This window comes from Schistocerca serialis, chromosome 9 (assembly GCF_023864345.2).
Source record: "Schistocerca serialis cubense isolate TAMUIC-IGC-003099 chromosome 9, iqSchSeri2.2, whole genome shotgun sequence".
In the NCBI taxonomy this organism is placed as follows: domain Eukaryota; kingdom Metazoa; phylum Arthropoda; class Insecta; order Orthoptera; family Acrididae; genus Schistocerca; species Schistocerca serialis.
The window spans coordinates 415,651,943-415,679,295 of record NC_064646.1 but is presented as its reverse complement, the minus strand read 5'-3'; the positions used below and the strand labels follow the sequence as shown (position 1 = coordinate 415,679,295).

Below are 27,353 nucleotides of genomic sequence, written 5' to 3'. Positions count from 1 at the left end.
ATCACTGACATGATTTGTTCGAAGAATATAATCATCGTTAAACTATAGTTTACATGTTACAAATTGGCACTGGGATTTTATTTGTATGTTGTATTCTACATTGGTCTGCTGTATCTTACTATGAATTTGAACATCAGTAATGTTGACACAGATCATTGCGTTTACATTTTCAACAAAGCTCTGTCAAAAATCTTTTCGCGATGTACTGTCACCTAACGACACAGGCTGTTAAGTGAAAAAGTGCGACAACCAGAATACTCTTGATGTCTGACAGATATTTATTTGAAATAATCTGTAACTAGTGTGGTAGGGCCATGCAGACTGCAGAGAATTTTGGTCTTGTTTAGTATGAATATCTGTGGCACTGTAGTGCTGCAGGTCTCAGAACCTTTCACATTATGTGCTCTGAGCAGTTGAACAGAGTGGTTGAGTCTACAGCAGGTAATTATGTGATCATTAACCAATTTTTCTTCCAGCTGGGGGTCACACTGACAGCATCATACCCTGTATGAGATTTTTCTTTTGACGTATTTTCCTCTAGTGGAAACAAAATGGTGTTACTTTCCCATAATGAAATAAAAGAAAGTGAAGTTAAGCTCTGTGGATGGGTGCAGACAATCCTTGATGAGGTAGAGAGTGAGTTCAGCTGTAACAAACGATTCAAAACTTAATACAGATTATACACGAAAACATAACAGTGAAAATGGTTCAAATGGCTCTGAACACTGTGGGACTTAAGATCTGAGGTCATCAGTCCCGTAGAACTTAGCACTACTTAAACCTAACTAAACTAAGGACATCACACACATCCATGCCCGAGGCAGGATTCGAACCTGCGACCGTAGCAGTCATGTGGTTCCGGACTGAAGGGCGTAGAACGGCTCGGCCACCCTGGCTGGCTTATGTTCCATTGGATGAATAATTTAATGTGCAGCTAGGATACATTAGCTACCCATCCACCTGCCTTTCTTATTAATTGTCATTGACATTTTACTTTATTTTTTCATAGAATGTTGATGTCAATAATTTTTAATTCATTAATACAATAAATAATCGGTTTATGTTTCACTTGTATTTTCTCTGAAGGAGCACGTAGTTCCCTTCTGTTCACTGATTTATTCTACTGATTGAAAGGAGACATATATATATATATATATATATATATATATATATATATATATATATATATATATATATATATATATAAAGACTTAAACATGTCTGCTTGTGTCTGTATGTGTGGATGGATATGTGTGTGTGTGCGTGTGTATACCTGTCCTTTTTTTCCCCCTAAGGTAAGTCTTTCCGCTCCCGGGATTGGAATGACTCTTTACCCTCTCCCTTAAAACCCACTTCCTTTCGTCTTTCCCTCTCCTTCCCTCTTTCCTGATGAGGCAACAGTTTGTTGCGAAAGCTTGAATTTTGTGTGTATGTTTGTGTCTCTCTCTCACTCTCTCACTCTCCCTCTCTCTCTCTCTCTCTCTCTCTCTCTCTCTCTCTCTCTCTCTCTCTCTCTATATATATATATATATATATATATATATATATATATATATATATATATATATCAGACAACACTGCATACAAAGTTTGCCAAGGTAATCCCATTCCTGATGTCCAGGCAGAGCCTAAAGGAATCCTCAGAACCTTAGGCCCCCTACAAAACCTTTCACCTGACTCCATCAACCTCCTGACCCCACCAACACCCCACACCCCTACCTTCTACCTACTTCCTAAAATTCACAAACCCAATCATCCCGGCCGTCCCATTGTAGCTGGCTACCAAGCCCCCACAGAACGTATCTCTGCCTACGTAGATCAACACCTTCAACCCATCACATGCAAATCAAAGACACCAACCACTTTCTCGAATGCCTGGAATCCCTACCCAGTCTGTTACCCCCGGAAACCATCCTTGTAACCATTGATGCCACTTCCTTATACACAAATATTCCGCACGTCCAGGGCCTTGCTGCGATGGAGCACTTCCTTTCACGCAGATCACCTGCCACCCTACCAAAAACCTCTTTCCTCATTACCTTAGCCAGCTTCATCCTGACCCACAACTTCTTCACTTTCTAAGGCCAGACATACCAACAATTAAAGGGAACAGCCATGGGCACCAGGATGGCCCCCTCGTATGCCAACCTATTCATGGGTCACTTAGAGGAAGCCTTCTTGGTTACCCAGGCCTGCCAACCCAGAGTTTGGTACAGATTTATTGATGACATCTTCATGATCTAGACTCACAGTGAAGAAGAACTCCAGAATTTCCTCTCCAACCTCAACTCCTTTGGTTCCATCAGATTCACCTGGTCGTACTCCAAATCCCATGCCACTTTTCTTGACGTTGTCCTCCACCTGTCCAATGGCCAGCTTCACATGTCCGTCCACATCAAACCCACCAACAAGCAACAGTACTTCCATTATGACAGCTGCCACCCATTCCACATCAAACGGTCCCTTCCCTACAGCTTAGGTCTTCATGGCAAACGAATCTGTTCCAGTCCGGAATCCCTGAACCATTACACCAACAACCTGAAAACAGCTTTCGCATCCCGCAACTACCCTTCCGACCTGGTACAGAAGCAAATAACCAGAGTCACTTCCTCATCTCCTCAAACCCAGAACCTCCCACAGAAGAACCCCAAAAGTGCCCCACTTGTGACAGGATACTTTCCAGGACTGGATCAGACTCTGAATGTGGCTCTCCAGCAGGGATACGACTTCCTCAAATCCTGCCCTGAAATGCGATCCATCCTTCATGAAATCCTCCCCACTCCACCAAGAGTGTCTTTCCACCGTCCACCTAACCTTCGTAACCTCTTAGTTCATCCCTCTGAAATCTCCAAATCTCCTTCCCTACCCTCTGGCTCCTACCCTTGTAACCGCCCCCGATGTAAAACCTGTCCCATGCACCCTCCCACCACCACCTACTCCAGTCCTGTAACCCGGAAGGCGTACATGATCAAAGGCAGAGCCACGTGTGAAAGCACCCACGTGATTTACCAACTGACCAGCCTACACTGTGAAGCTTTCTATGTGGGAATGACCAGCAACAAACTGTCCATTGGCATGAATGGACACAGGCAGACAGTGTTTGTTGGTAATGAGGATCACCCTATGGCTAAACATGCCTTGGTGCACGGCCAGCACATCTTGGCACAGTGTTACACCATCCGGGTTATCTGGATACTTCCCACTAACACCAACCAGTCAGAATTCCAGAGATGGGAACTTGCCCTTCAGTATATCCTCTCTTCTCGTTATCTGCCAGGCCACAATCTCCGCTAATTTCATTTTGCTGCTGCTCATACCTCACCTGTCTTTCAACAACATCTTTGCCTCTGTACTGCCACCTCGACTGACATCTCTACCCAAACTCTTTGCCTTTACAAATGTCTGCTTGTGTCTGTGTATGTGCGGATGCATATGTGTGTGTGTGCGAGTGTATACCTGTCCTTTTTTCCCCCTAAGGTAAGTCTTTCCGCTCCCGGGATTGGAATGACTCCTTACCCTCTCCCTTAAAATCCACATCATTTCGTCTTTCCCTCTCCTTCCCTCTTTCCTGATGAGGCAACAGTTTGTTGCGAAAACTTGAATTTCGTGCGTATGTTTGTGTGTCTATCGACCTGCCAGCAATTTCATTCGGTAAGTCACATCATCTGTGTGTGTGTGTGTGTGTGTGTGTGTGTGTGTGTGTGTGTGTGTGTGTGTCTATATATATATATATATATATATATATATATATATATATATATAAAAATAGAGGGAAACATTCCACGTGGGAAAAATATATTTAAAAACACAGATGATGTGACTTACCGAACGAAAGTGCTGGCAGGTCGATAGGCACACAAACAAACACAAACATACACATGAAATTCAAGCTTTCGCAACAAACTGTTGCCTCATCAGGAAAGAGGGAAGGAGAGGGAAAGACGAAAGGATGTGGGTTATAAGGGAGAGGGTAAGGAGTCATTCCAATCCCAGGAGCGGAAAGACGTACCTTAGGGGAAAAGAAGGGGTATACACTCGCACACACACACACATATCCATCCGCACAGACACAAGCAGACATTTGTAAAGGCAAAGAGTTTGGGCAGAGACGTCAGTCAAGGCGGAAGTACAGAGGCAAAGATGTTGTTGAAAGACAGGTGAGGTATGAGCGGCGGCAAATTGAAATTAGCGGAGATTGAGGCCTGGCGGGTAACGAGAAGAGAGGATATACTGAAGGGCAAGTTCCCATTTCCGGAGTTCTGACAGGTTGGTGTTAGTGGGAAGTATCCAGATAACCCGAACGGTGTAACACTGTGCCAAGACGTGCTGGCTGTGCACCAAGGCATGTTTAGCCACAGGGTGATCCTCATTACCAACAAACACTGTCTGCCTGTGTCCATTCATGCCAATGGACAGTTTGTTGCTGGTCATTACCGCATAGAAAGCTTCACAGTGTAGGCAGGTCAGTTGGTAAATCACGTGGGTGCTATCACATGTGGCTCTGCCTTTGATCGTGTACACCTTCCGGGTTACAGGACTGGAGTAGGTGGTGGTGGGAGGATGCATGGGACAGGTTTTACATCGGGGGCGGTTACAAGGGTAGGAGCCAGAGGGTAGGGAAGGTGGTTTGGGGATTTCATAGGGATGAACTAAGAGGTTACGAAGGTTAGGTGGACGGCGGAAAGACACTCTTGGTGGAGTGGGGAGGATTTCATGAAGGATGGATCGCATTTCAGGGCAGGATTTGAGGAAGTCGTATCCCTGCTGGAGAGCCACATTCAGAGTCTGATCCAGTCCCGGAAAGTATCCTGTCACAGGTGGGGCACTTTTGGGGTTCTTTTGTGGGAGGTTCTGGGTTTGAGGAGATGAGGAAGTGACTGTGGTTATTTGCTTCTGTACCAGGTCGGAAGGGTAATTGCGGGATGCGAAAGCTGTTTTCAGGTTGTTGGTGTAATGGTTCAGGGATTCCGGACTGGAGCAGATTCGTTTGCCACGAAGACCTAGGCTGTAGGGAAGGGACCGTTTGATGTGGAATGGGTGGCAGCTGTCATAATGGAGGTAAGGTTGCTTGTTGGTGGGTTTGATGTGGACGGACATGTGAAGCTGGCCATTGGACAGGTGGAGGACAACGTCAAGAAAAGTGGCATGGGATTTGGAGTACGACCAGGTGAATCTGATGGAACCAAAGGAGTTGAGGTTGGAGAGGAAATTCTGGAGTTCTTCTTCATTGTGAGTCCAGATCATGAAGATGTCATCAATAAATCTGTACCAAACTCTGGGTTGGCAGGCCTGGGTAACCAAGAAGGCTTCCTCTAAGTGACCAATGAATAGGTTGGCGTACGAGGGGGCCATCCTGGTGCCCATGGCTGTTCCCTTTAATTGTTGGTATGTCTGGCCTTAGAAAGTGAAGAAGTTGTGGGTCAGGATGAAGCTGACTAAGGTAATGAGGGAAGAGGTTTTTGGTAGGGTGGCAGGTGATCGGCGTGAAAGGAAGTGCTCCATCGCAGCGAGGCCCTGGACATGCGGAATATTTGTGTATAAGGAAGTGGCATCAATGGTTACAAGGATGGTTTCCGGGGGTAACAGACTGGGTAGGGATTCCAGGCGTTGGTGTCTTTGATGGAGGATGGGAGACTGCATGTAATGGGTTGAAGGTGTTGATCTACGTAGGCAGAGATACGTTCTGTGGGGGCTTGGTAGCCAGCTACAATGGGACGGCCGGGATGATTGGGTTTGTGGGGTGTTGGTGGGGTCAGGAGGTTGATGGAGTCAGGTGAAAGGTTTTGTAGGGGGCCTAAGGTTCTGAGGATTCCTTTAGGCTCTGCCTGGACATCAGGAATGGGATTACCTTGGCAAACTTTGTATGCAGTGTTGTCTGAAAGCTGACGCAGTCCCTCAGCCACATACTCCCAGCGATCAAGTACCACGGTTGTGGAACCCTTGCCCGCCGGAAGAATGATGATGGATCGGTCAGCCTTTAGCTCACGGATAGCCTGGGCTTCAGCAGTGGTGATGTTGGGAGTCGGATTAAGGTTTTTTAAGAAAGATTGAGAGGCAAGGCTGGAAGTCAGAAATTCCTGGAAAATTTGGAGAGGGTGATTTTGAGAAAGAGGAGGTGGGTCTCACTGTGACAGAGGACGGAACTGTTCCAGGCAGGGTTCAATTTGGATAGTGTCTTGGGGAGTTGGGCCATTAGGAATAGGATTAGGATCATTTTTCTTCGTGGCAAAGTGATATTTCCAGCAGAGAGTACGGGTGTAGGACAGTAAATCTTTGACAAGGGCTGTTTGGTTGAATCTGGGAGTGGGGCTGAAGGTGAGGCCTTTGGATAGGACAGAGGTTTCGGATTGGGAGAGAGGTTTGGAGGAAAGGTTAACTACTGAATTAGGGTGTTGTGGTTCCAGATTGTGTTGATTGGAATTTTGAGGTTTTGGGGGAAGTGGAGCTGGAAGTGGGAGATTGAGTAGATGGGAGAGACTGGGTCTGTGTGCAATGAGAGGAGGTTGAGGTTTGCTGGAAAGGTTGTGAAGGGTGAGTGAGTTGCCTTTCCGGAGGTGGGAAACCAGGAGATTGGATAGTTTTTTGAGGTGGAGGGTGGCATGCTGTTCTAATTTGCGATTGGCCTGTAGGAGGATGCTCTGAACAGCCGGTGTGGATGTAGGAGAGGAAAGATTGAGGACTTTTAATAAGGATAGGAGTCTTCGTGGCAAACGAATCTTCTCCAGTCCTAAATCCCTGAACCATTACACCAACAACCTGAAAACAGCTTTCGCATCCCACAACTACCCTCCCGACCTGGTACAGAAGCAAATAACCAGAGCCACTTCCTCATCTCCTCAAACCCAGAACCTCCCACAGAAGAACCCCAAAAGTGCCCCACTTGTGACAGGATACTTTCCGGGACTGGATCAGACTCTGAATGTGGCTCTCCAGCAGGGGTACAACTTCCTCAAATCCTGCCCTGAAATGAGATCCATCCTTCATGAAATCCTCCCCACTCCACCAAGAGTGTCTTTCTGCCGTGCACCTAACCTCGTAACCTCTTAGTTCATCCCTATGAAATCCCCAAACCACCTTCCCTACCCTCTGGCTCCTACCCTTGTCACCGCCCCCGATGTAAAACCTGTCCCATGCACCCTCCCACCACCACCTACTCCAGTCCTGTAACCCGGAAGGCGTACACGATCAAAGGCAGAGCCACGTATGAAAGCACCCACGTGATTTACCAACTGACCTGCCTACACTGGAAGCTTTCAGTGTGGGAATGACCAGCAACAAACTGTCCATTGGCATGAATGGACACAGGCAGACAGTGTTTGTTGGTAATGAGGATCACCCTGTGGCTAAACATGCCTTGGTGCACGGCCAGCACATCTTGGCACAGTGTTACACCGTCCGGGTTATCTGGATACTTCCCACTAACACCAACCTGTCAGAACTCCAGAGATGGGAACTTGCCCTTCAGTATATCCTCTCTTCTCGTTACCTGCCAGGCCTCAATCTCCGCTGATTTCAATTTGCCGCCGCTCATACCTCATCTGTCTTTCAACAACATCTTTGCATCTGTACTTCCACCTCGACTGACGTCTCTGCCCAAACTCTTTGCCTTTACAAATGTCTGCTTGTGTCTGTGTGGATGGATATGTGTGTGTGTGCGAGTGTATACCCCTTCTTTCCCCCCTAAGGTACGTCTTTCTGCTCCCGGGATTGGAATGACTCCTTACCCTCTCCCTTAAAACCCACATCCTTTCGTCTTTCCCTCTCCTTCCCTCTTTCCTGACGAGGCAACAGTTTGTTGCGAAAGCTTGAATTTCATGTGTATGCTTGTGTTTGTTTGTGTGCCTATCGACCTGCCAGCACTTTCGTTCGGTAAGTCACATCATCTGTGTTTTTAGATATATATATATATAGTAGGATTATTGTAACTTCCCACCTTATGTTCTATATTTGGGCATTTCAAGATAACAATTCTGTTTTGTAATTTATAGTTAACAATGAGTATTAAGGAGAGTGTGATGAAGTCTGGGTAGTTCCATTACTGCAATAGGTTTCACAGTCTCACACACCGCCGGATACTGCAACATTAATAATTTCTGAATGTCAATTTTGTGATGATAAAACACACCAGTTCTTTGTACATTGAAGTTTTCTTGCTTTAAAATATTTATTTAACCTGAAAATGTTTGCAATTAATTATAATTAACATTTTTAATCATTTTGACCTAAATTATTGATAACTATTGAGATTAAATTGATTATAAGAGTTTATTTTGTCTTCATTATTCTAATTTTGAAATATGACTTCACGATACCAGTAGTGCAACAAAAACTTAACCATACTACACTGGTGGGCAAAACTTGAAGAAAGTATTTTTTGCATGATGTGTCACTGGAAAGTGATATAGCTCAATGAAAGTTAGACCATACATAGAAAGAACTGGTACAGTATAGCACAGAAGGCAAATAAAAAATATGCAAGGAGATGAAATGACACTTTTATTGAAAATCCTTGAAGTCACTGCAATTTATGGAGGCCTTCTGGTCATTAAGAAAGGCGGGATGCTGTTCTTAATAGTGTGTGTGATTACTTCAGACAGCAGAGCATGCTCTGCTACTCCCCTGCTGTCCCGAAGATTTGTAATGAGTTCTCGTGGCAAGGCGTTCCATTCCTTTACCAATGTGTTTGACAACTGCTGGAAGGTCATTTGTGACATGAACATGGCATATCTATCCTCGATTTATCCCACTCATGAAACTTCCTGGCAGATTACAACTGTGTGCCACACCAGGACTCAAAACTGTGGTTCTTTACCTCTTTCAGGCAAGAGGTCTAGCTATTGAGCACTTCAAACAGTACTCATGGCCTGTCCTCACAGTTCTACTTTCCTCTTTACTTCATCTCCTACCTTCCAGACTTCACAGAAGTCCTCTTGCATAGCTTTCCGGACTAGCACTTTTGGATGAAAGGATAATGCTGAAATATCGCTTAGCCAGGGGATGGTTTCCTCCTTGGCATCCCACACATGCTCAATGGGATTTATGTTGTGTGGGCATTAGCAGGCCAGTCCAGTCGCCAAATATCTTCTCATTCCAAGACCTCTTCCGCCTGTGATGCTGTCGTGCATTGTCATTCATAAAAATGAAGTCAGAGCTCATTGCACATTGGAAAAGAGTACAGTGTCATAAGAATTGACTGAGGTACTCTATCGTCTGTAAGCCTCTTCATCTCCTAATAACTACTGCAACCTAAATCCACTTGAACCTGCTTACTGGGTTATTTGTTGGTCTCCCTCTACAATTTTTACTCCCCCCCTTTTCTTCCACTTTCTCTTTCTCTCTCTCTCTCCCTTCTAATACTAAATTGATGATTCCTTGATATCTCAGAACGAGTCCTTTTAGTCAGGCAGTCAAGTTATGCCACAAATTTCTTTTCTCCCCAGTCCTATTCAGCACTTTCTCATTAGTTACACGATCTACTCATCTAATCCTCCGCATTATCCTTTAGCACAACATTTCAAAAGCTTCTGTTCTCTTCTTCTCTGAACTGCTTATTGTATGCACTGCTGTACATGGTTACACTTCGTACTAATACTTTTGCAAAGGCCTCCTAACACTTAAATTTATTTTTGATTTTAGCAAATTTCTTACTATTGGTAGTGTACATTTTATACTCTCTTTAGCTCAGCCATTGTTAGTTATTTTGCTGCTCAAATTGCAAAACTCATCTACTTATTGTAGTGTCTCATTTTCTAGTGTAATTTTCTCAGCATCAATTGATTTAATTCAAATAGATTCAATTACTCTTCTTTCACTTCTCTTCTAATCTCTTTTCAAGACACTATCCATTCCATTCAGCTGCTCTTCCAAGTTCATTTCTATCTCTGAAGGAATTACAGTATCGTCACCAAACCTGAAAGTTTTTATTTCTTCTCTCTGGACTTTAATTTCTTCTCCAAATTTTTCTTCTGTTGTCTTTATTGCCTTTCAATGTACAGATTGAATAACGCTGGGGACAGGTTACAACCCTGCCACACTCCCTTCTCATCCAGTGCTTCCCTTCCATGCTCTTCGACTCTTATAACTGCCGTCTGGGTTTTATACAAGTTATGAACAACCTTTTTCTCCCTTTATTTTTCCTCTGATACCTCTCTCTATGTCTATAAATGCTGTAAACATGTGGTTTCCCTTCTTTAACCTATCTTCTGAGCCATAGGATCAGTATTACCTCGTGTGTTCCTACATTTTCTGGGACCGAAACTAATACTTGCTGAAATTGGCTTCCACCACATTTTTCATTCTTTTGTAAATAATTCGTACCAGTTTTTTTGCAACTAACACTTCCTAATCTTAAAACTCAATGATGTGTACTTCTGTCAGCCCCTGCGTTGTTTAGAATGTTTAATATATGAAATTTATAACAAACTGGAAACACTAGGTAATTAGCTGGTAATGATATAACTATCTCTACCATGTATTTGACAGAAAATTGCAGAGAATCCAGGAAGATGTAGCTATACACAGGCAACATGGCATGGGTTCTTACCTGCCCGTCTTCGGCTACTGAGCCGCCTCGGCAAACGATTCGTTCCCGTACGCAGCTTGTGGCTGCGAGACGAGAACGTTGACGACGTGCTGGAAGAACACTTGCCGGTAACCAATGTCGGCTTCTTGCACTTCTTGGACGCTCGAGCTGGCCTCGGCTGGAAGAAGACAAAGTAGTAAGTGCATTTGACTATCATCAAATCAGTACCATTAGTGGAATATCAGTACAATGTGATTATAAATATCGAACAATGTCAGTAGGCTATGTTTGATAACAGAGGTCATATAAAATGAGTAAGAAAAAAGGTATTGGAAAAACTTTCAGGGAGCATTCCTTACACGTAGGAAAAGAAATTACACGATATACCTTGTCAGTCCAAATAGCTTGGAGACTGGATTAATTAAAAAATAGAGAAAAGTTAAGATGGTGATGTAATGCTTTAGCTGTTTTACAGCGTGTTCCCTCACTTGACTACAATGCAAAGAACATTTATACAACAATGTGAAATTGTCAGAAAATCCTTCTTTTGGATGTTGTTCGACTTGCTCGTCACACTGGCTTGAATTTCGGGTGGATTGCCAAAGCATTGATCTTTGTGTGAATTTATACTTTTTATCATTTTGTGGTAGGTTCATATTGATAACACCTAGCCTGGTCATGCGTGACGATGTTTCCCGTAACAGAACTGTCCATGTGTCTATCAAGCTACGGCAGGGGTCCATGCATCACTACTTTTGTTCGTAGATCAAGATTTGCGGAATAAACTTTGCACGCCCATTTCCCTTGTTCAGACGTCCTGGAAAAGTTCTTTAATAATTTATTTAGAGATATTACTTCATTGCGGTATCTGAAAGAACAAGGTATATACACTATGGTCGAAGTTCTACTATTAAAGACTCATTGCTCACAACTAATTGGTCAAATGCACAAATGGTATAACTGGAATAGGATTTATTATGAACAGAAAGGCAGCCTAGAGCGTGAGTTACTGTGAACAGTTCAGTGATAGAATTCTTCTCATGAGAACAGACAGCAAACCAACGCCGACAACAATGGTTCAGGTATACATGCCGGCAGCGCAAGCAGGAAATGAAGAGGTAGAGGAAGTATATGAGGCTACTGAAGGGGCGATTCAGTACGTAAAGGGGGTTGAAAATCTTAGTCATGGGGGATTGGAATGCGGTTGTAGGCAAAAGAATACAAGGAAGGGTTAGGACAGAATATGAGTCTCTTATTAGGAATGAGAAAGAAGAAAGAATAATTGAGTTCTGCAACAAATTCCAACTAGTTATAGCGAATATTCTGTTCAAGAATCACATGAGAAGGAGATACACTTGGAAAAGGCCAGGTGATATGGAAGGTTTCAGTTAGATAACATCATGATCATGCAGAAATTCCGAAATCAGATACTGGATTGCAAGGCATGCCGAGCAACAGATACAGACTCATACCATAATTAGCGGTAATGAAGAGTTGGCTGAAGTCCAAGACACTAGTCTGGAAGAATCCATGCACAAAGAAGTGTGATACGTAAGTAAAGTACTAAGCAACTAATAAACACACTTAAAGCTCTCTGAGGCTACAGATACTGCAATGATGAATAGCTCAGCAGACAGTTCAGCTGAAGAAGAATGGACAGCTCTAAAAAGTGCAATCACAGAAGCTTGAAAGAAAAACACAGGTACAAAGAACGTAACTGTTTGAAGACCAAGAACCAAATGTTCGGATTAAGAAGGGTATAAGTCCGGGTGCAGTCTTCGAGTCTACTGTTCAATTTATACACCGACGAAACATGGCGGAAATAAAAGAAAGGTTCAACAGTAAAAAAAAAAAAAAAAAAAAAAAAAAAAAATGGCTCTAAGCACTATGGGACTTAACATCTGAGCCGGCCGATGTGGCCGAGCGGTTCTAGGCGCTTCAGTCTTGAACCACGCGACCGCTGCGGTCGCAGGTTCGAATCCTGCCTCGGGCATGGGTGTGTGTGATGTCCTTAGGTTAGTTAGGTTTAAGTAGTTCTAAGTTCTAGGGGACTGATGACCACTGATGTTAAGTCCCATAGTGCTCAGGGACATTTGAAGCGTTTTTGATGGTAGTTCGATAGAAGGTGGAAAAGGTGAAAAGATTAGTGGAATAAGGTGGATGCAGAAGCACTTCCCGATCAATTCCTGAATAGTGTTTTGTATCAGTCTAGCAGAATGCGGTCGGGCGTTATTGTGGAGTAACATTACTTCACGCAGTCCTCCTGGTCGTTGTTCTTGGACTGCGTCTGCAACACGTCTCAGTTGTTGACAATAAATGTCAGCAGTGATGGCTACACCTTCTGGGTGCATGACATTATCTTTTGTGGATGAGCGCAGCTCTCTGAGTGAGGAGTTGCTAGTTTGTTTTGGGCTCACCGATTTCTTCCTTTTCCTCATGTTAGCAGAAAGACACCATTTCTCGTCACCAGCAACGATACATGACAGGAGCAAATTGATGACGAACAAGCACAGATGCACATAAGCCCACTCACTGATTTTTGTGATTTTGACTTAGAGCATGAGATACCCCTATACCAGATTTTTGAATCTTACCGACTAGAACATGCAACTGTGGAATGGTCACAGTTCATCACACCTGCCAGTTCTCGAGTAAAATGACGTGGATCATTGTGAATTAATGTGTTTAAACGATCTTCATCAAACCCCGAAGATCTTCCTGAGTGTGAAGAGTCACTAATGTCGAGACGATCATTTTCGAAACGAGAAACCATTTTCTTGCCGTGCTCTGAGCAATCAAATTATCTCCACGGCGCAAATGTTTTTGGCTGCTTCCGCTGCCATCACTCCCAAATGAACTCAAACAGCAGAATATATCGGAAATGTTCCCATTTATCCACTTGATCCACAGCTCCACTCACTATCTCCAAATGATAAAATGACAATATGTTAAATCAAATAGAAACAAAGAACTAGAAATAAAAAAAACAATCGACAAATAAACGCATAGTGACCGGAATATCGACTTGCAAAACAAGAACGCTACGAACTTATGCACAAACCTAGTATAACTCACTAGACAGCGTGGCTAACTGAGAGCATATACCAAGTTTGTATCCATCCAGTATTTGAGAATAACAGTACTTCGTGACTTACAATGTTCACACTTAATTTCAAACCTTTACGAAATTGTTTCTCGCCGACATCTTCCACGAAATAATAAGATTAAACGTGTATCGCTTACTACATTTTCGCTGTCCATGTAGTAAAAGTGCCGCATCAGGGATGACGCTTTAATTTATTATTTCTTTACCGTTAATTATCGCAACACATTTTTCAGGTAGTATTCACATATATCACTGAATGTACGTACAAAACTATGAGGGTTGCCCAGAAAGTAATGCACCACATTTTTATCTCAACCGAAAACAATGCTACGAATGCGAAACGTTACGTATGTATTATTTGAATTCTCCTGAGCGATCGTGCCAAGTTTCCGTCACTCCCGATAGATAGCATAGCTGCAGGACTGTTTCAAAATGTACGTTACAAGCAACGCGCCGTCGTCGAATTTCTCACTGCAGAAAAAGAAACTGTGGGTAATATTCACAAACGCTTGTGCAAGCGTTTGCTGTCGACAGAAGTACAATTAGTCGTTGGGGACGGTAGCTGAGGTCATCAGAAGGCGGTTCGGCGGAGGTCCACGATCAACGGCGGTCAGGGAGACCATCTACGGGTGTCACACCTGTCATGCTGCAGAGAGCTGAAGTCGTCATCCGCGAGGACAGACACGTTACGACTCGGCAGTTGGCGATGCACATGTCAATCATTGAACACAGTTAATACGGTGAAGCACTGGCTCCGACGTTAATTCAAGGATTGGTACCGCCAGGACATACACGCCCTCGTTTTGCGCTGGAGGAAGGCATAGAACGGGGTGGAGATTACGTGGAAAAATAGGGTGTGTATGCAAAACATCCTTTCATGTGTGTAACTCTCATTATGTTCAATAAAGAATTGTTGAAGAAAAAAATGCGGTGCATTACTTTTCTGGCAACCCTCGTTTATCATTGTACGATTTATCATATGACGTCATAGTCAATGAGATGGCTGGCTTTACTGGCCGAGCGGTTCTAGGCGCTACAGTCTGGAACCGCGCGACCACTACGGTCGCAGGTTCGAATCCTGCCTCGGGCATGGATGTGTGTGATGTCCTTAGGTTAGTTAGGTTTAAGCAGTTCGAAGTTCTAGGGGACTGGTGTGGTGGCGCGCCAACTCGACAGATCTGTACCAGATAGAATACATCTGTGATGTGATTGAACGTGATGTCAGAGCTCATACTCCCATCCACGAAATTACGGGAGTTAGGTGACTCGAGTGTAAGCAGATGTGGTACCAACTCCATCGAGCGACCTAGCAAGGCCTCATTGCTTCCATGCCATGACAAGTTGCTGCTGCTATCCGTGCCAAAGGTGGACATACCGGCTCTTAGATACGTGGTCATAATGTTGTGGCTGATTTATTAAATGCGTAGTGGAAGGGCTAATTACACTTCCTGGCAGATTAAAACTGTGTGTCGGACCGAGACTCGAACTGGGAACCTTTGCCTTTCGCGGGCAAGTGCTCTACCATCTGAGGTACCCAAGCACGACTCACGCCCCGTCCCCAAAGCTTTACTTTCGGAAAAATCCCCCAGGTTGTGGCAAAGCCATGTCTCCGCAATATACTTTCTTCAAGGAGTGCTAGTTGTGCAAGTTTCGCAGGAGAGCTTCTGTGAAGTTTGGAAGGTAGGAGACGAGGTACTGGCGGAAGAACAGCTGTGAGGACGGGGCGTGAGTCGTGCTTGGGTAGCTCAGATGGCAGAGCACTTGCCCGCGAAAGGTAAAGGTCCCGAGTTAGAGTCTCAGTCCGGCACACAGTTTTAAATGGTTCAAATGGCTCTGAGCACTATGGGACTCAACTGCTGTGGTCATAAGTCCCCTAGAACTTAGAACTACTTAAACCTAACTAACCTAAGGACAGCACACAACACCCAGCCATCACGAGGCAGAGAAAATCCCTGACCCCGCCGGGAATCGAACCCGGGAACCCGGGCGTGGGAAGCGAGAACACTACCGCACGACCACGAGATGAGGGCACAGTTTTAATCTGCCAGAAAGTTTCATATGAACGCAAACTCAGCTGCAGAGCGAAAATTTCATTCAGGGTTAATTGTAATTTGTGAAAAAAAGACTTACTTGGAAGAGTACAGAGGTGAACTCGAAGCTGCCCGGCCTGGGCTTCAGCTTGGAGACGGAGCGGCGAAAGGCGCGCTTGAGGCCGCCCCCAGCGCCCCCTGGGGCGTACAGGCCCTTGCGGTGCTTCTGCTGCTTCTTGCGCTGGCGTCGCATGATGCTCTTGCTGCGCTGGTACAGCTCGTCGCGCGTCAGCGTGAACGCCAGCTTCAGGAGGAACTCTTTGTAGATGGGCTTGAGGTCGTTGAAGGACATGCCCTCGGCGTCGATGATGGCGTCCAGGATGTCGTCGGTGGAGTGCAGCCCCTCGTGCACGCGGAACTCGGTGAACAGCTCGTTGAAGCCGAGCGGGCTGCTGCCGCCGTCGCTGCTGTGCAGGGTGCCGCCCCCGCCGCCCCCGACGCCTCTGGCAGCGCAGTCGCCCACGCCGACGCCGCCCGCACCACCGCGTCCACTGTACCTGCACGAGTGCCGAGTAATCCTTATTCTAAAAGGGTCAATCAAAAAGTAATGCCTGCTAGTTTGTCCCCCTTCAATGCAGTTTGTTATGCGCAAAATTTCAGTTTGGCGCAATTCCGCAAAGCTTCGTCTCCAATCCAATACAGTAGTAGTTTGTGCGTCAACAGATGCCAGTACCAAAGTCGCTTGCAAAATGACATAAAGCGATGTTGTATTAGACAGCGCCATTCACGTCAACGAAAGACTGAAACCTGAGCCAAAACATTACGAATACCTGCTTAATAGCTTGTTTGTCCGTCTTCGGAACGAAATGGGTTCTGCGTGTAAGGGATTCGAGAGTTTGCTGGTAGGTTTGCGGAGGTATCTGGCATTAGATGTCTACGCACGGGTCATGTAATTCGCGTAAATAACGGGCCGCTGATTTGTGTACAGGTGATGGCATCCGATAAAGACCCAGATAGGTTCCATAGGATTTACATCAGGCGAATTTGGTCGTCGAGACGTCAACATGAGTCCACTATAATGCTCCTCAAATCACTGTTCAAAAATGGATCTAAGCACTATGGGACTTAACATCTGAGGTCATCAGCCCCTAGACTTAGGACTACTTAAACCTAACTAACGTAAGGACATCACACACATCCATGCCCGAAGCAGGAATCGAACCTGCGACCGTAGCAGCAGCGTAGTTCCGGACTGAAGCGCCTAGAACCGCTCGCCCACAGCGGCCGGCTCAAGTCACTGTATAACGGTTCTGATTCCGAGACACTGACAGTTAACTGCTGAAACATGACATCGTCTTCGGGAAAGACATCGAGTTTGAAGAAATGCAGGTCGTTGCGAGCTGTCAACGTGTCTTCGATTACAACCACAAGTCTCACGCAACCGCAGGGTTATGTCTCCCGCACCATCATACTGCTCCCACCAGTCTGCGTGCGTGGTACGCTGCACGTTCCGAGCCGCCATTCATCTCGATGACGGCGTTTGTGGAGACGACCATTGACCTAGTGTACCAAAAATTTGATTCGCCGCAAGAGCCGACACGTTTACACTGATCGACGGTCGAATCATGATGGTTCCGTGCCCACTGCAATCGTAATTGACGATGTCTTTGGGTGAACATGTATACACGGAGGGATGGTCTGCTGCGGAACAATGTACGATGAACGTGTGCTCCGAAAAACTTGTGCGTGCACCAGCGTTGTGCTCTTTCGGTAGAGATGTCACAGATCTCCATCTGTCCTTTTTTACAGGGTAGACTACTCCGAACCCCACGTTCTGTGAAGAGTCGTGGAAGTCGAACCATTTATCACCTAGTGGCAGCTTCAGTGCCCTCCTGCGTCTCTCCGTATATGATCACGACAGTGTCACATGAATATTCGACCAGCTTCTCCGTTTTCGAGATACTCATTCACGGGCTCTGCGTAATAACAATTTGACCTTTGTCAAAGTTTCTTATCTCAATCGATTTTCCCATTTGGGGCCCATATCTTCACTAGTGTGATACCCCTCTGTGTCTGCATACTTTTATTATCACGTCACGTGCCCGCAACTTCACAGGCGGTATTCAGCGCCGCGGTGGGCAGTGGTCACAACGTTTTGGCTTACCACTGTTTGTGTACTGTAATGCAATTATGGATATCAGCACTGTTAAACGATGGGTTGGTCGCTGTAACGAATCTGAAGGGCAAATACCGTTGGCTGACGAAACATGGAGCGGCAGGCCACTGACTTCAGTAATTCCACATAACATTCCGCGAATCGATAACATCATTTGTGGTCACCACCGGATGGCTGCAATTGATTTGAGTCCCACTGCCTCCCTACACCAAAAAGCAGTGTCATGACTATCATTCAACGGTAATTTTTGAGAACATTTCTTGTGGAGAACAGTGGTCTGGCTAAAAGAGCTTTAAAAATAGACCCTGCATGGGGGCTTAATTATATAGATATGAAATGCAAATACTCTTAATTTTTTTTTTAGTTGTCTGTCCGGTTACCCTGTCTCGTAAACGGTTGGCCCTGACTAGTTTTAGTACGCAATCTGACTGCATAGAATAACAACAAAGAATGAAATGAAATTTTCCGTTAACACAATTAATTAATTAAGTCCCCAGCAACTATAAAACGTACGAAACCAAAGCACAAGTGTAATTGTTCTGTGTGTGGAAGTCTGATTCAACGTACACATCTGGCACGGTTCTTCTTCAATAAGACAAGAAATTTTAAATACCATTTATACTGAAGTAATTAAAAAAATAGAAATACTATAATTGCGTAAGGAAACCAGAATTACACTCTAATACAAGAACACAAGCCAGATGCTATGTTGACTGAACCTGTAATGACGCATTATTTAAGACATTGAAATAATAAAAAGAAAAGGGAATTTTTTTTTACTTTCATATATATTGACGAAAAGCACTTTGATCATTACAATATCTCCATTCAAACAACATCTGCTGTCTAGCCCATCAAACAACTGCATAAAACATGGAACAAGCACTCCCTACTACAACATCTCAACACCGACTCACAACTACCACATCTCGATAAGCACTCTCCACCACGACTTCTCGACAAGAACTCTTCACTACGACATCTCAGCAAGCACTGACTACTACGAGTTCTTGACAAGCACTCTCCACCACGACTTCTAGACAAGAACTTTTCACTACGACATCTCATCAAGCACTGACTACTACGAGTTCTCGACAAGCACTGCCAGTGGAGGCGGCGGAATAAAACTCTTTGGCGCAATCTCTGGCGCTGTGGCTCAGTGTAGTCACCTTTCAACCCTAACAGTCTCGACAGAAAAAACATTTGTTTAGGTAAGTTTTTACCATCCTTAGACCTCCTCATTCCATGATGGGAGGTGGTGGCGGTGAATAGGGCGGATGTTGTAAGCAGTTATTTAGTAAATGGGATACTCAAACGTTTGTGCAACTTGGATACCAGGAATGTTATGCAATCAGAACAAAGGGAAAAGTAAAACAATTGCGTCCCAACTGTTCCAGCAATTCCGTTTGCAGGGAGAGGAGTTCCTAGAAAAAAGTTGTTACCAGAGACGAAACACGGGTACATTTTTTTGAGTCAATATCGAAGACACATCAATGGAGTGGTATCACAGGAATTCATCAAAGAAGAAAAAATTCAAAAGTGTGCGATCAGCTACACTATTCTGAGATAAATAGGGAATCGTTATTGTTTTTTCTGGAGCAAGAACGCATAATAAATTATGTCCAATACGTCAGAACCCGCAAATACCTTAAAGAACGTCTTCAATAGAATGAAAGCGCAAGAACACATATCAGTCGACACACTACTGAAGAGATTGTGAAAACTGGATGGGAAATCTTTCCTCATCCCCCATACGGTCCTGATATGGCACTGCCAGAACTTCTATCTGTTCTGGCATTTAGAATAAGCTCATTGTGAGATTCCCTTTGAAGATGAGAAGGCCGTGAAAAGGTTCGTCCGTCAATCGCTTTGGAAGCAGGGCTGCGCGTTTTCCCACACTGGAATACATGCTGTTGTTAAAAGATGGATCAAAACTGAGGAAATGGAAGGAGATTATACTGAAAAGTCAGAAATTAATCGTCAATGTTGTGATTTTCAGTTTACGTAGCTGCGTTTGAAATTGTTGACAAATACAAAAAAAGGAGGCATTACTTTTTGAGGGACCCTCGTACAAGTAGGCAGCTGAGAAGAATGTCTTCGGTAGGTGAGGAGGGGAGTGGGGGGAAACAGACTTCCCACCTTACGCTCCAGACTTCCTTGTCAGTCTTGCTATGTTTCATTATTCGCCTTTTATGGTCCCACTGTTTCTTTTGCCTGTTTATTTAAAGCAGCAGAGCCAACGAGGAAACTATTAGTGAAAAGTCAATACAAAACATGCAGGCATCACATTCACATTAAAAGCACTAAAGGGACGGTAAGATCCTGCCATTTGTAATGTTTTAATTCAATAAAACGAAAAGTATATCTTGACGAAAAAACGCATTTGAGTAGTGGCACGCACAGTGGCAGTATTAATACCATATTTCTGAACTTGCTTGCACAATACCATACACACTCAACTGGAGAATTTGACTGATATTGTTTCGAAAGTATCAATGCACTGTAGGGGTTACACTATTTAATATGTTTATGTCACCCCAAACTCTTCAAGTCTCCCAAAGTTACTATGTTGCGGTAAGTGTGGACAGATTCAAGTTAGATATAGTGGGAATTAGTGAAGTATGCTGACACGAAGAACAGGACTTCTGGTCAGCTCAGTACATGGTCGTCAATACAAAAGCAAATAGAGACATTGCAGTAGTTGGTCTAATTTATATAAATAAACATGTCAATGTTCGTTTTTTCAAAGTCATAAATCTACGAAAGTTTTCCACCGATTGCTTTGAAATTTTACCACAACATTGAATTCGAATATGCGTGTGTTTTTATATATGTACTGGAGCCCCATAAGGTATATAAATGTATATATTCTGTACTTAATAAATATAAATTGGCAATATTCTGTTTATCAGTATATCAAACAGATTTTATTACCAGTTTTTTCTCATATTTTCGAAAACACAGAAAGATGTATTTTTTATTTGGTAGCATACTGTTTGTTAAACAGGGTGTCATTGTAATCTTCACTTTGAACAAATAGCTTCTAGAACATTTTGGGAAAACAGTAGTGGTTTATATAGAACTGAATGCGTGTGAAATCAGTCTGGAATCAAACGATTTGCGATCCGTATCTGTCTTTCTATGAACCTGTACTGCACGCATAGCATGTTTTTTGTTCCAAGAAGTGTTGTGCAAGAAGCTCTCTTCTCTATAACAAATTGTATACTGTGTTTTTGTCAACCAAACTTCTTGTAAACAACCGTGTGTTGAGAAATCGTCGAAATAAATATGCCAAATTTGAAGTTCTACTGAAATGCTCCAGTCTCGTACAAGTAAGAACCCGGATGATGCTCATTATAGTGATGACTTATCTGAAATCATCCCCTAGACGCTGAAGCCAAATGGATATAAGTATTGATATAACATCTTCTCTTAGTGCATCGAATAGTAAGTACAATATTAGTGATACTTCACGGTAAATGATGACAGCTAAAACAGTTGCAGGATAAAGATTTATTAAAATTCTTGACCACGGTTTCTGTGTATATAAATATACCTTCATCAGAAGTAAAATACCTAAAATTACATCCTGCAATGAAGATTAATAAAAAAATTGCCTTTGGCACAATTGTTTTATTAATCTCCATTGCAGGATGTAATTTAGGTATTTTACTTCTGATGAAGGTATATTTATATATACCGAAACCGTGGTCAAGAATTTTAATAAATCTTCATCCTGCAACTGTTTTGGCTGTCATCATTTACCGTGAAGAATTTCAATAGTTGCTGTTTCAGCCATGTTTAAAATCTTGAAATTAGTGATACTCACTAGAAGTGCATGTATGAAATATTCGTAGTTTATCCAAGAGCGGATTGTTGTATAGGAACTGGCACCATAGTGAATACTGGTCCGTCTCAATTACTTTGCAAGCGAACACATCGAAGAAAAATGCACGGAAAGCATATTTCGAATCGGGTACCTTGCAAAATTCTATTATCTGATGTTCGTGATAGCATAGAAACCTCTACCACTCATATAATTTTAAAAGTTTCTCTCTCTCCTTCCAAACAGGCGCCGGAAGGCCCAACGGTACCGAAGGATCGCAGTATCATCCTCAGCTGATGGGCATCACTGGACGCAGATATGGAGAGGCATGTGGTCAGTACACCGTTCCATTTGTCGTTGTCAATTTTCGTGGCTGGAGCCGCTACTTCTCAGTCAAGTATCATTTTAACTGGCCTCAAAAGGGCTGGGTGCACCCCACTTGCCAACAGCGCTCGGCAGACTCGGACTGTTTCGCATCCAAGTGCTAGCCAAGCCTGATAACGCTTAACTCCGGGGATCTGACGAGAACCGGTGTTAACCACTGTGGCAAGGTCGTTTATCTAATGGTTTGGGACACCATCTGTTTCATTTCCCGTTCCTACAGTATATTTGAAAGAGAGGAGATGGTCCTTAAAATACGTCGCTCATTGTGGGCAAATGAAGGAGAATAATGCACTCTTGGTGGAATTGTTTACTTGCTTCAACAAGGACGGATCCAATTATGATTGATAACTTAGAAGAGCAGCTGAACGGAATGAATAGTGTCTTGAAAGGAGGATATAAGATGAACATCAACAAAAGCAAAACGAGGATAATGGAATGCAGTCGAATTAAGTCGGGGGATGCTGAGGGAATTAGATTAGGAAACGAGGCACTTAAAGTAGTAAAGGAGTTTTGCTATTTGGGGACCAAAATAACTGATGATGGTCGAAGTAGAGAGGATATAAAATGTAGAATGGCTATGGCAAGGAAAGCGTTTCTGAAGAAGAGAAATTTTTTTAACATCGAGTATAGATGTAAGTTTCAGGAAGTCGTTTCTAAAAGTATTTGTATGGAGCGTAGCCATGTATGGAAGTGAAACATGGACGATAACTAGTTTGGACAAGAAGAGAATAGAAGCTTTCGAAATGTGGTGCTATAGAAGAATGCTGAAGATTAGATGGGTAGATCATATAACTAATGAGGAGGTATTGAATAGGATTGTGGAGAAGTTTGTGGCACAACTTGACTAGAAGAACGGATCGGCTGGTAGTACATGTTCTGAGGCATCAAGGGATCGCCAGTTTAGTATTGGAGGGAAGCGTAGAGGGTAAAAATCGTAGAGGGAGACCAAGAGATGAATACACTATACAGATTCAGAAGGATGTAGGTTGCAGTAGGTACTGGGAGATGAAGAAGCTTGCACAGGATAGAGTAGCATGGAGAGCTGCATCAAACCAGTCTCAGGACTAAAGACCACAACAACAACAACTAATATCTTGTTCGCTTCTCGTCGTGGTACGGACCTGGACAACGGTCCTCCGGCGTTGAGGAAGCTGCTGCTGCGTGGAATGGCGACCTTGGTAAGGATGTCGCCGCCAGGGGCGGGCCTGTGCTGACGCCGGACGTCGTGGTAGTCTGGTCCCGGGCCCGTACTCCTCCTGGGGTCGCTGCTGGCTGCAGGCTGTTGCTGTTGTTGTTGCTGCTGCTGCCGCTGCGGTGACTGGTGCCTCTGTTGCTGATGCTCTTGCTGTTGTAGCTGGTGCTGTGGTAACTGGTGCCTCTGGTTCTGCTGATGCGTCTGTGGTAACTGTGGCTTCTGCTGGTGCTTTTGGTGCTGCCCATCCTGTTGTTGCTGCTGATGCGGTGGTGTTGGTGCTGGTAACTTACGAGTTTGCTCCTGTTGCGTCTTCGACTGCGACTGTTGTTTCTTTCCGGACTTCTGCGGCGGTGGTATCTCCTCTGAGGACAGGACCTGAAACACATTTATTAAACCTAAAGTGTCCCGTTTCTTCAAATGTACAGGGTGTAGGGAGAGACAACCTCTTATAGGCTGCCTCGAACCTGAAATGGATACACATAGCCTACCTATTCTGTGCCGTGAAAAAGCCCCGCACGAAGACGACCCTTTGTAAAGTTTAGCTGATACAAAAACAATCAACATGCATTTATCGTCTAAAGTCCGTTTTAAACGACCATCTTCCTTGTCTCAGTCGACTGCTCATGGCGAGTGAGTCTAGTGCAGCGCCCCTGGCGCCTTATTCCTTCTAAAATATGGCCCTTACAAAGCTTTTTCGTGCTCAGTTCACACCAATTTTGAATATGGTACATTTGTATCCTCAAACACCCATTATCATCGTAGTGTGCTGGATTCGTGAACACCTTCCGCACTGTATTGTTCAAGCATGTCGCTTCTAACCATTTTCGAATGAAAACAGAATTTGAGTCGGAAATTATAATAACTTCGTCATTAGTTTGGTGCAAAAACTTGGGGAGTTTATCAACACCGACCGTTGCGGGTATCTTTTTAAACGCTTCTTTGATAGTTTCCGGTTTAATTCCGTCCTCATGCAATAAAAAATAGATTTTTTGCATGTAAGCTGTCCAACCAACCTGTTACGAGTGGCCGTTTTTGGTTCCACATCAGCGACAGAACTACATGTGCTGTCTGCTTTGCAGTTTGGCACCTGAACGGTAGAAGATTATGAAGAACTATTACTTTTGCGAAAGATTGGAATATAGTAACAGAATACTTTGATTGTGGAGTTTATTAATGACTAAAGCAAAATTAACAGTGAATGCTCTTGACGAAGGTCATATGGTAAATTGTACACACACATGAGAACTGAAAGAAGGGGAGACGTGTGTTCCAAATATTTAAAAATACATGCATCAATGTGCTCGAGAAAATATGTACTTACAAACACATCAAACAATATTTAGAAGGCAGTAGACAGCGCTCTTTCACTTCAATCTTTGCGTCTTGCTCTCTTTCTAATAAGTGCCAAATAACACCTAAAATTTATTTTTCGTTAAGTGCATCTGTCATTGCTGAAACAAATTTAATTACAAATCGTTTATCTAGAGTTTCGTCTTACAACGCCGTCATCAGACGTTATTAACCGTAGTCTAGGCACTGTCAAGATTTGGAAAGAAGGACAAATTCCAGAAAAACTGAAAGATGTTTTAGTTCATCCAATATATAAAAAAGGAGATCGTCTGATTTACAACAACTGCAGGGGAATATCATTACTCACCTCTGCATGCAAAATACAAACATAATTTCATCAAGACCACAACTACATCTGGAATAAATTATTAAATTATTGATGATGCACAAGGTAGCTTTAGAAGAAATAGATCAACAGTAAGTGAAAAATACTTTCATTGCACAAATCCTACTTGAAAAGGAATTGGAATAAGCTCAGAGTGTGACATTCTTTTCATAGACTTTATAAAGGCAATTGATACTGTTAACGGAAACTAATATGGAATCCCAGACAAATTAATGTAGCTGGTGTAAAAGTGCATTCAGAATAAAATTATAGAGTCAAAGTACAAAACACTCTCACAGAAATGTTCTTTGTTACTTCAGAAGTCAAACAAGGAGGTGCTTTGTCACCATCATTTTTCTTGTTGAACAAATCTTTACGAAAATAAAATCATTGCTTAGTGGCTTATGCACCTGCCTAGGAAGCAGGAGACCTGGGTTCGATTCCTGGCCTTGGTACAAATATTCACTCCCTTTCAGTCTATATAAATAAAGTCATATCTGTATCAGACCCATAAAGTTCCTGAAACTTTGTCATTTCATTTGTATAAGAACCTCCATTTACATTCAATGCTGAGGTGCTATTTCAGAACATGGAGACCCTTGGCAATTCCTTCTTTTTAAATTAACACACACCGTCATCTGACTATATTGTTCTTTATTTAATTATTGCCCAGGTTTCGACCTTGTATGCCATTTTCAAGTTAATTTTGTCATTAACACGTATTGCAGGACATCAAGCTCAAAATTCGCCACAAATTAGAAAAAAATGACAGATGTAAAATCATCATCTTGTAAAAAGTTCAGTAAATAATAGTGGAAACAAGTCATATTTAATAAAAACAGGTTGACTTTGATATATAGAAGATGGACATATGTCCTTTGACACAAGATCATGTGCTCATCTTTTATATACCAGAGTAAATCTGTTTTTATTAAATATGACGTGCTCCCACTATCATTTACTGACCTTTCTACAAGATGATGATTTTACATCTGCCATTTTATGGGGAGTGAATATTTTTCCTAATTTATGGCCAGTTTTGAGCTTGATGTGCTACATTATGTGTTAATGACATAAACATAACTTGAAATTGGCATAAAAGGTCGAAACCTGGGTCGTAATTAAATAAAGAACAATACAGTGAAACAGCAGTGTGTTCATTTAAAAATTATTTTGTGACTGTTGCTCGGCAACATCAAAAACAGTTTATTTGGTAATTCTGTTTGTGTCTAAGGAGGAATTTGGATTGAGAAGGGAGGCGTGTCAGGATAATCTGTGCATTTGTGTGAACCGCTGCGCTGAGGTGGCTTAGTGGCTAACGCACATGTCCAATAAGCACGATTCCCGGCCTTGGTACAAATTTTCACTGACCGGTTCAGTCTATATGCATAAAACCATTATACAGGGTGGTCCATTGATCGTGACTGGGCCAAATATCTCACGAAATAAGCGTCAAACGAAAAAACTACAAAGAACGAAACTTGTCTAGCTTGAAGGGGGAAACCATATGGCGCTATGGTTGGCCCGCTAGATGGCGCTGCCATAGGTCAAACGGATATTAACTGCGTTTTTTTTAAATAGGAACATCCATTTATTATTACATATTAGTGTAGTATGTAAAGAAATATGAATGTTTTAGTTGGACCACTTTTTTCGCTTTGTGATAGATGGCGCTGTAATAGTCACAAACATGTAGCTCACAATTTTAGACGAATAGTTGGTAACAGGTAAGTTTTTTAAATTAAAATACAGAACGTAGGTACGTTTGAACATTTTATTTCGGTTGTTCCAATGTGATACATGTACCTTTGTGAAATTATCATTTCTGAGAACGCATGCTGTTGCACCGTGAGTAACTGTAAATACTACATTAATGCAATAAATGCTCAAAATAATGTCCGTCGACCTCAATGCATTTGGCAATACGTGTAACGACATTCCTCTCAACAGCGAGTAGTTCGCCTTCCGTAATGTTCGCACATGCATTGACAATGCGCTGATGCATGTTGTCAAGCGTTGTCGGTGGATCACGATATCACATATCCTTTAACTTTCCTCTCAGAAAGAAATCCGGGGACGTCAGATCCGGTGAACGTGCGGGCCATGGTATGATGATACGACGACCAATTCACCTGTCATGAAATATGCTATTCAGTACCGCTTCAACCGCACGCGTGCTATGTGCCGGACATCCATCGTGTTGGAAATACATCGCCATTCTGTAATGCAGTGAAACATCTTGTAGTAACATCGGTAGAACATTACGTAGGAAATGAGCATACATTGCACCATTTAGATTGCCATCGATAAATGGGGGCCAATTATCCTTCCTCCCATAATGCCGCACCATACATTAACCCGCCAAGGTCGCTGATGTTGCAGTTGACGCAGCCATCGTGGATTTTGCGTTGCCCAGTAGTGCATATTATGGTGGTTTAC

At 43.2% G+C, this 27,353-nt stretch overlaps 1 protein-coding gene across 1 annotated transcript in view; it reads right to left on the bottom strand.

Annotated features, from left to right (window-relative positions):
• The window catches only part of LOC126419661 (uncharacterized), a 733,764-nt gene that overhangs the window by 16,550 nt on the left and 689,861 nt on the right, over positions 1-27,353 (bottom strand). The window contains exons 12-14 of the mRNA XM_050086850.1: positions 23,166-23,614; positions 15,759-16,215; positions 10,544-10,700 (exon numbers count right to left, since the gene is read on the bottom strand). Of these exons, the coding sequence (XP_049942807.1) occupies positions 10,544-10,700; positions 15,759-16,215; positions 23,166-23,614 (1,063 nt within the window). The remainder of the gene's footprint in view (positions 1-10,543; positions 10,701-15,758; positions 16,216-23,165; positions 23,615-27,353) is intronic.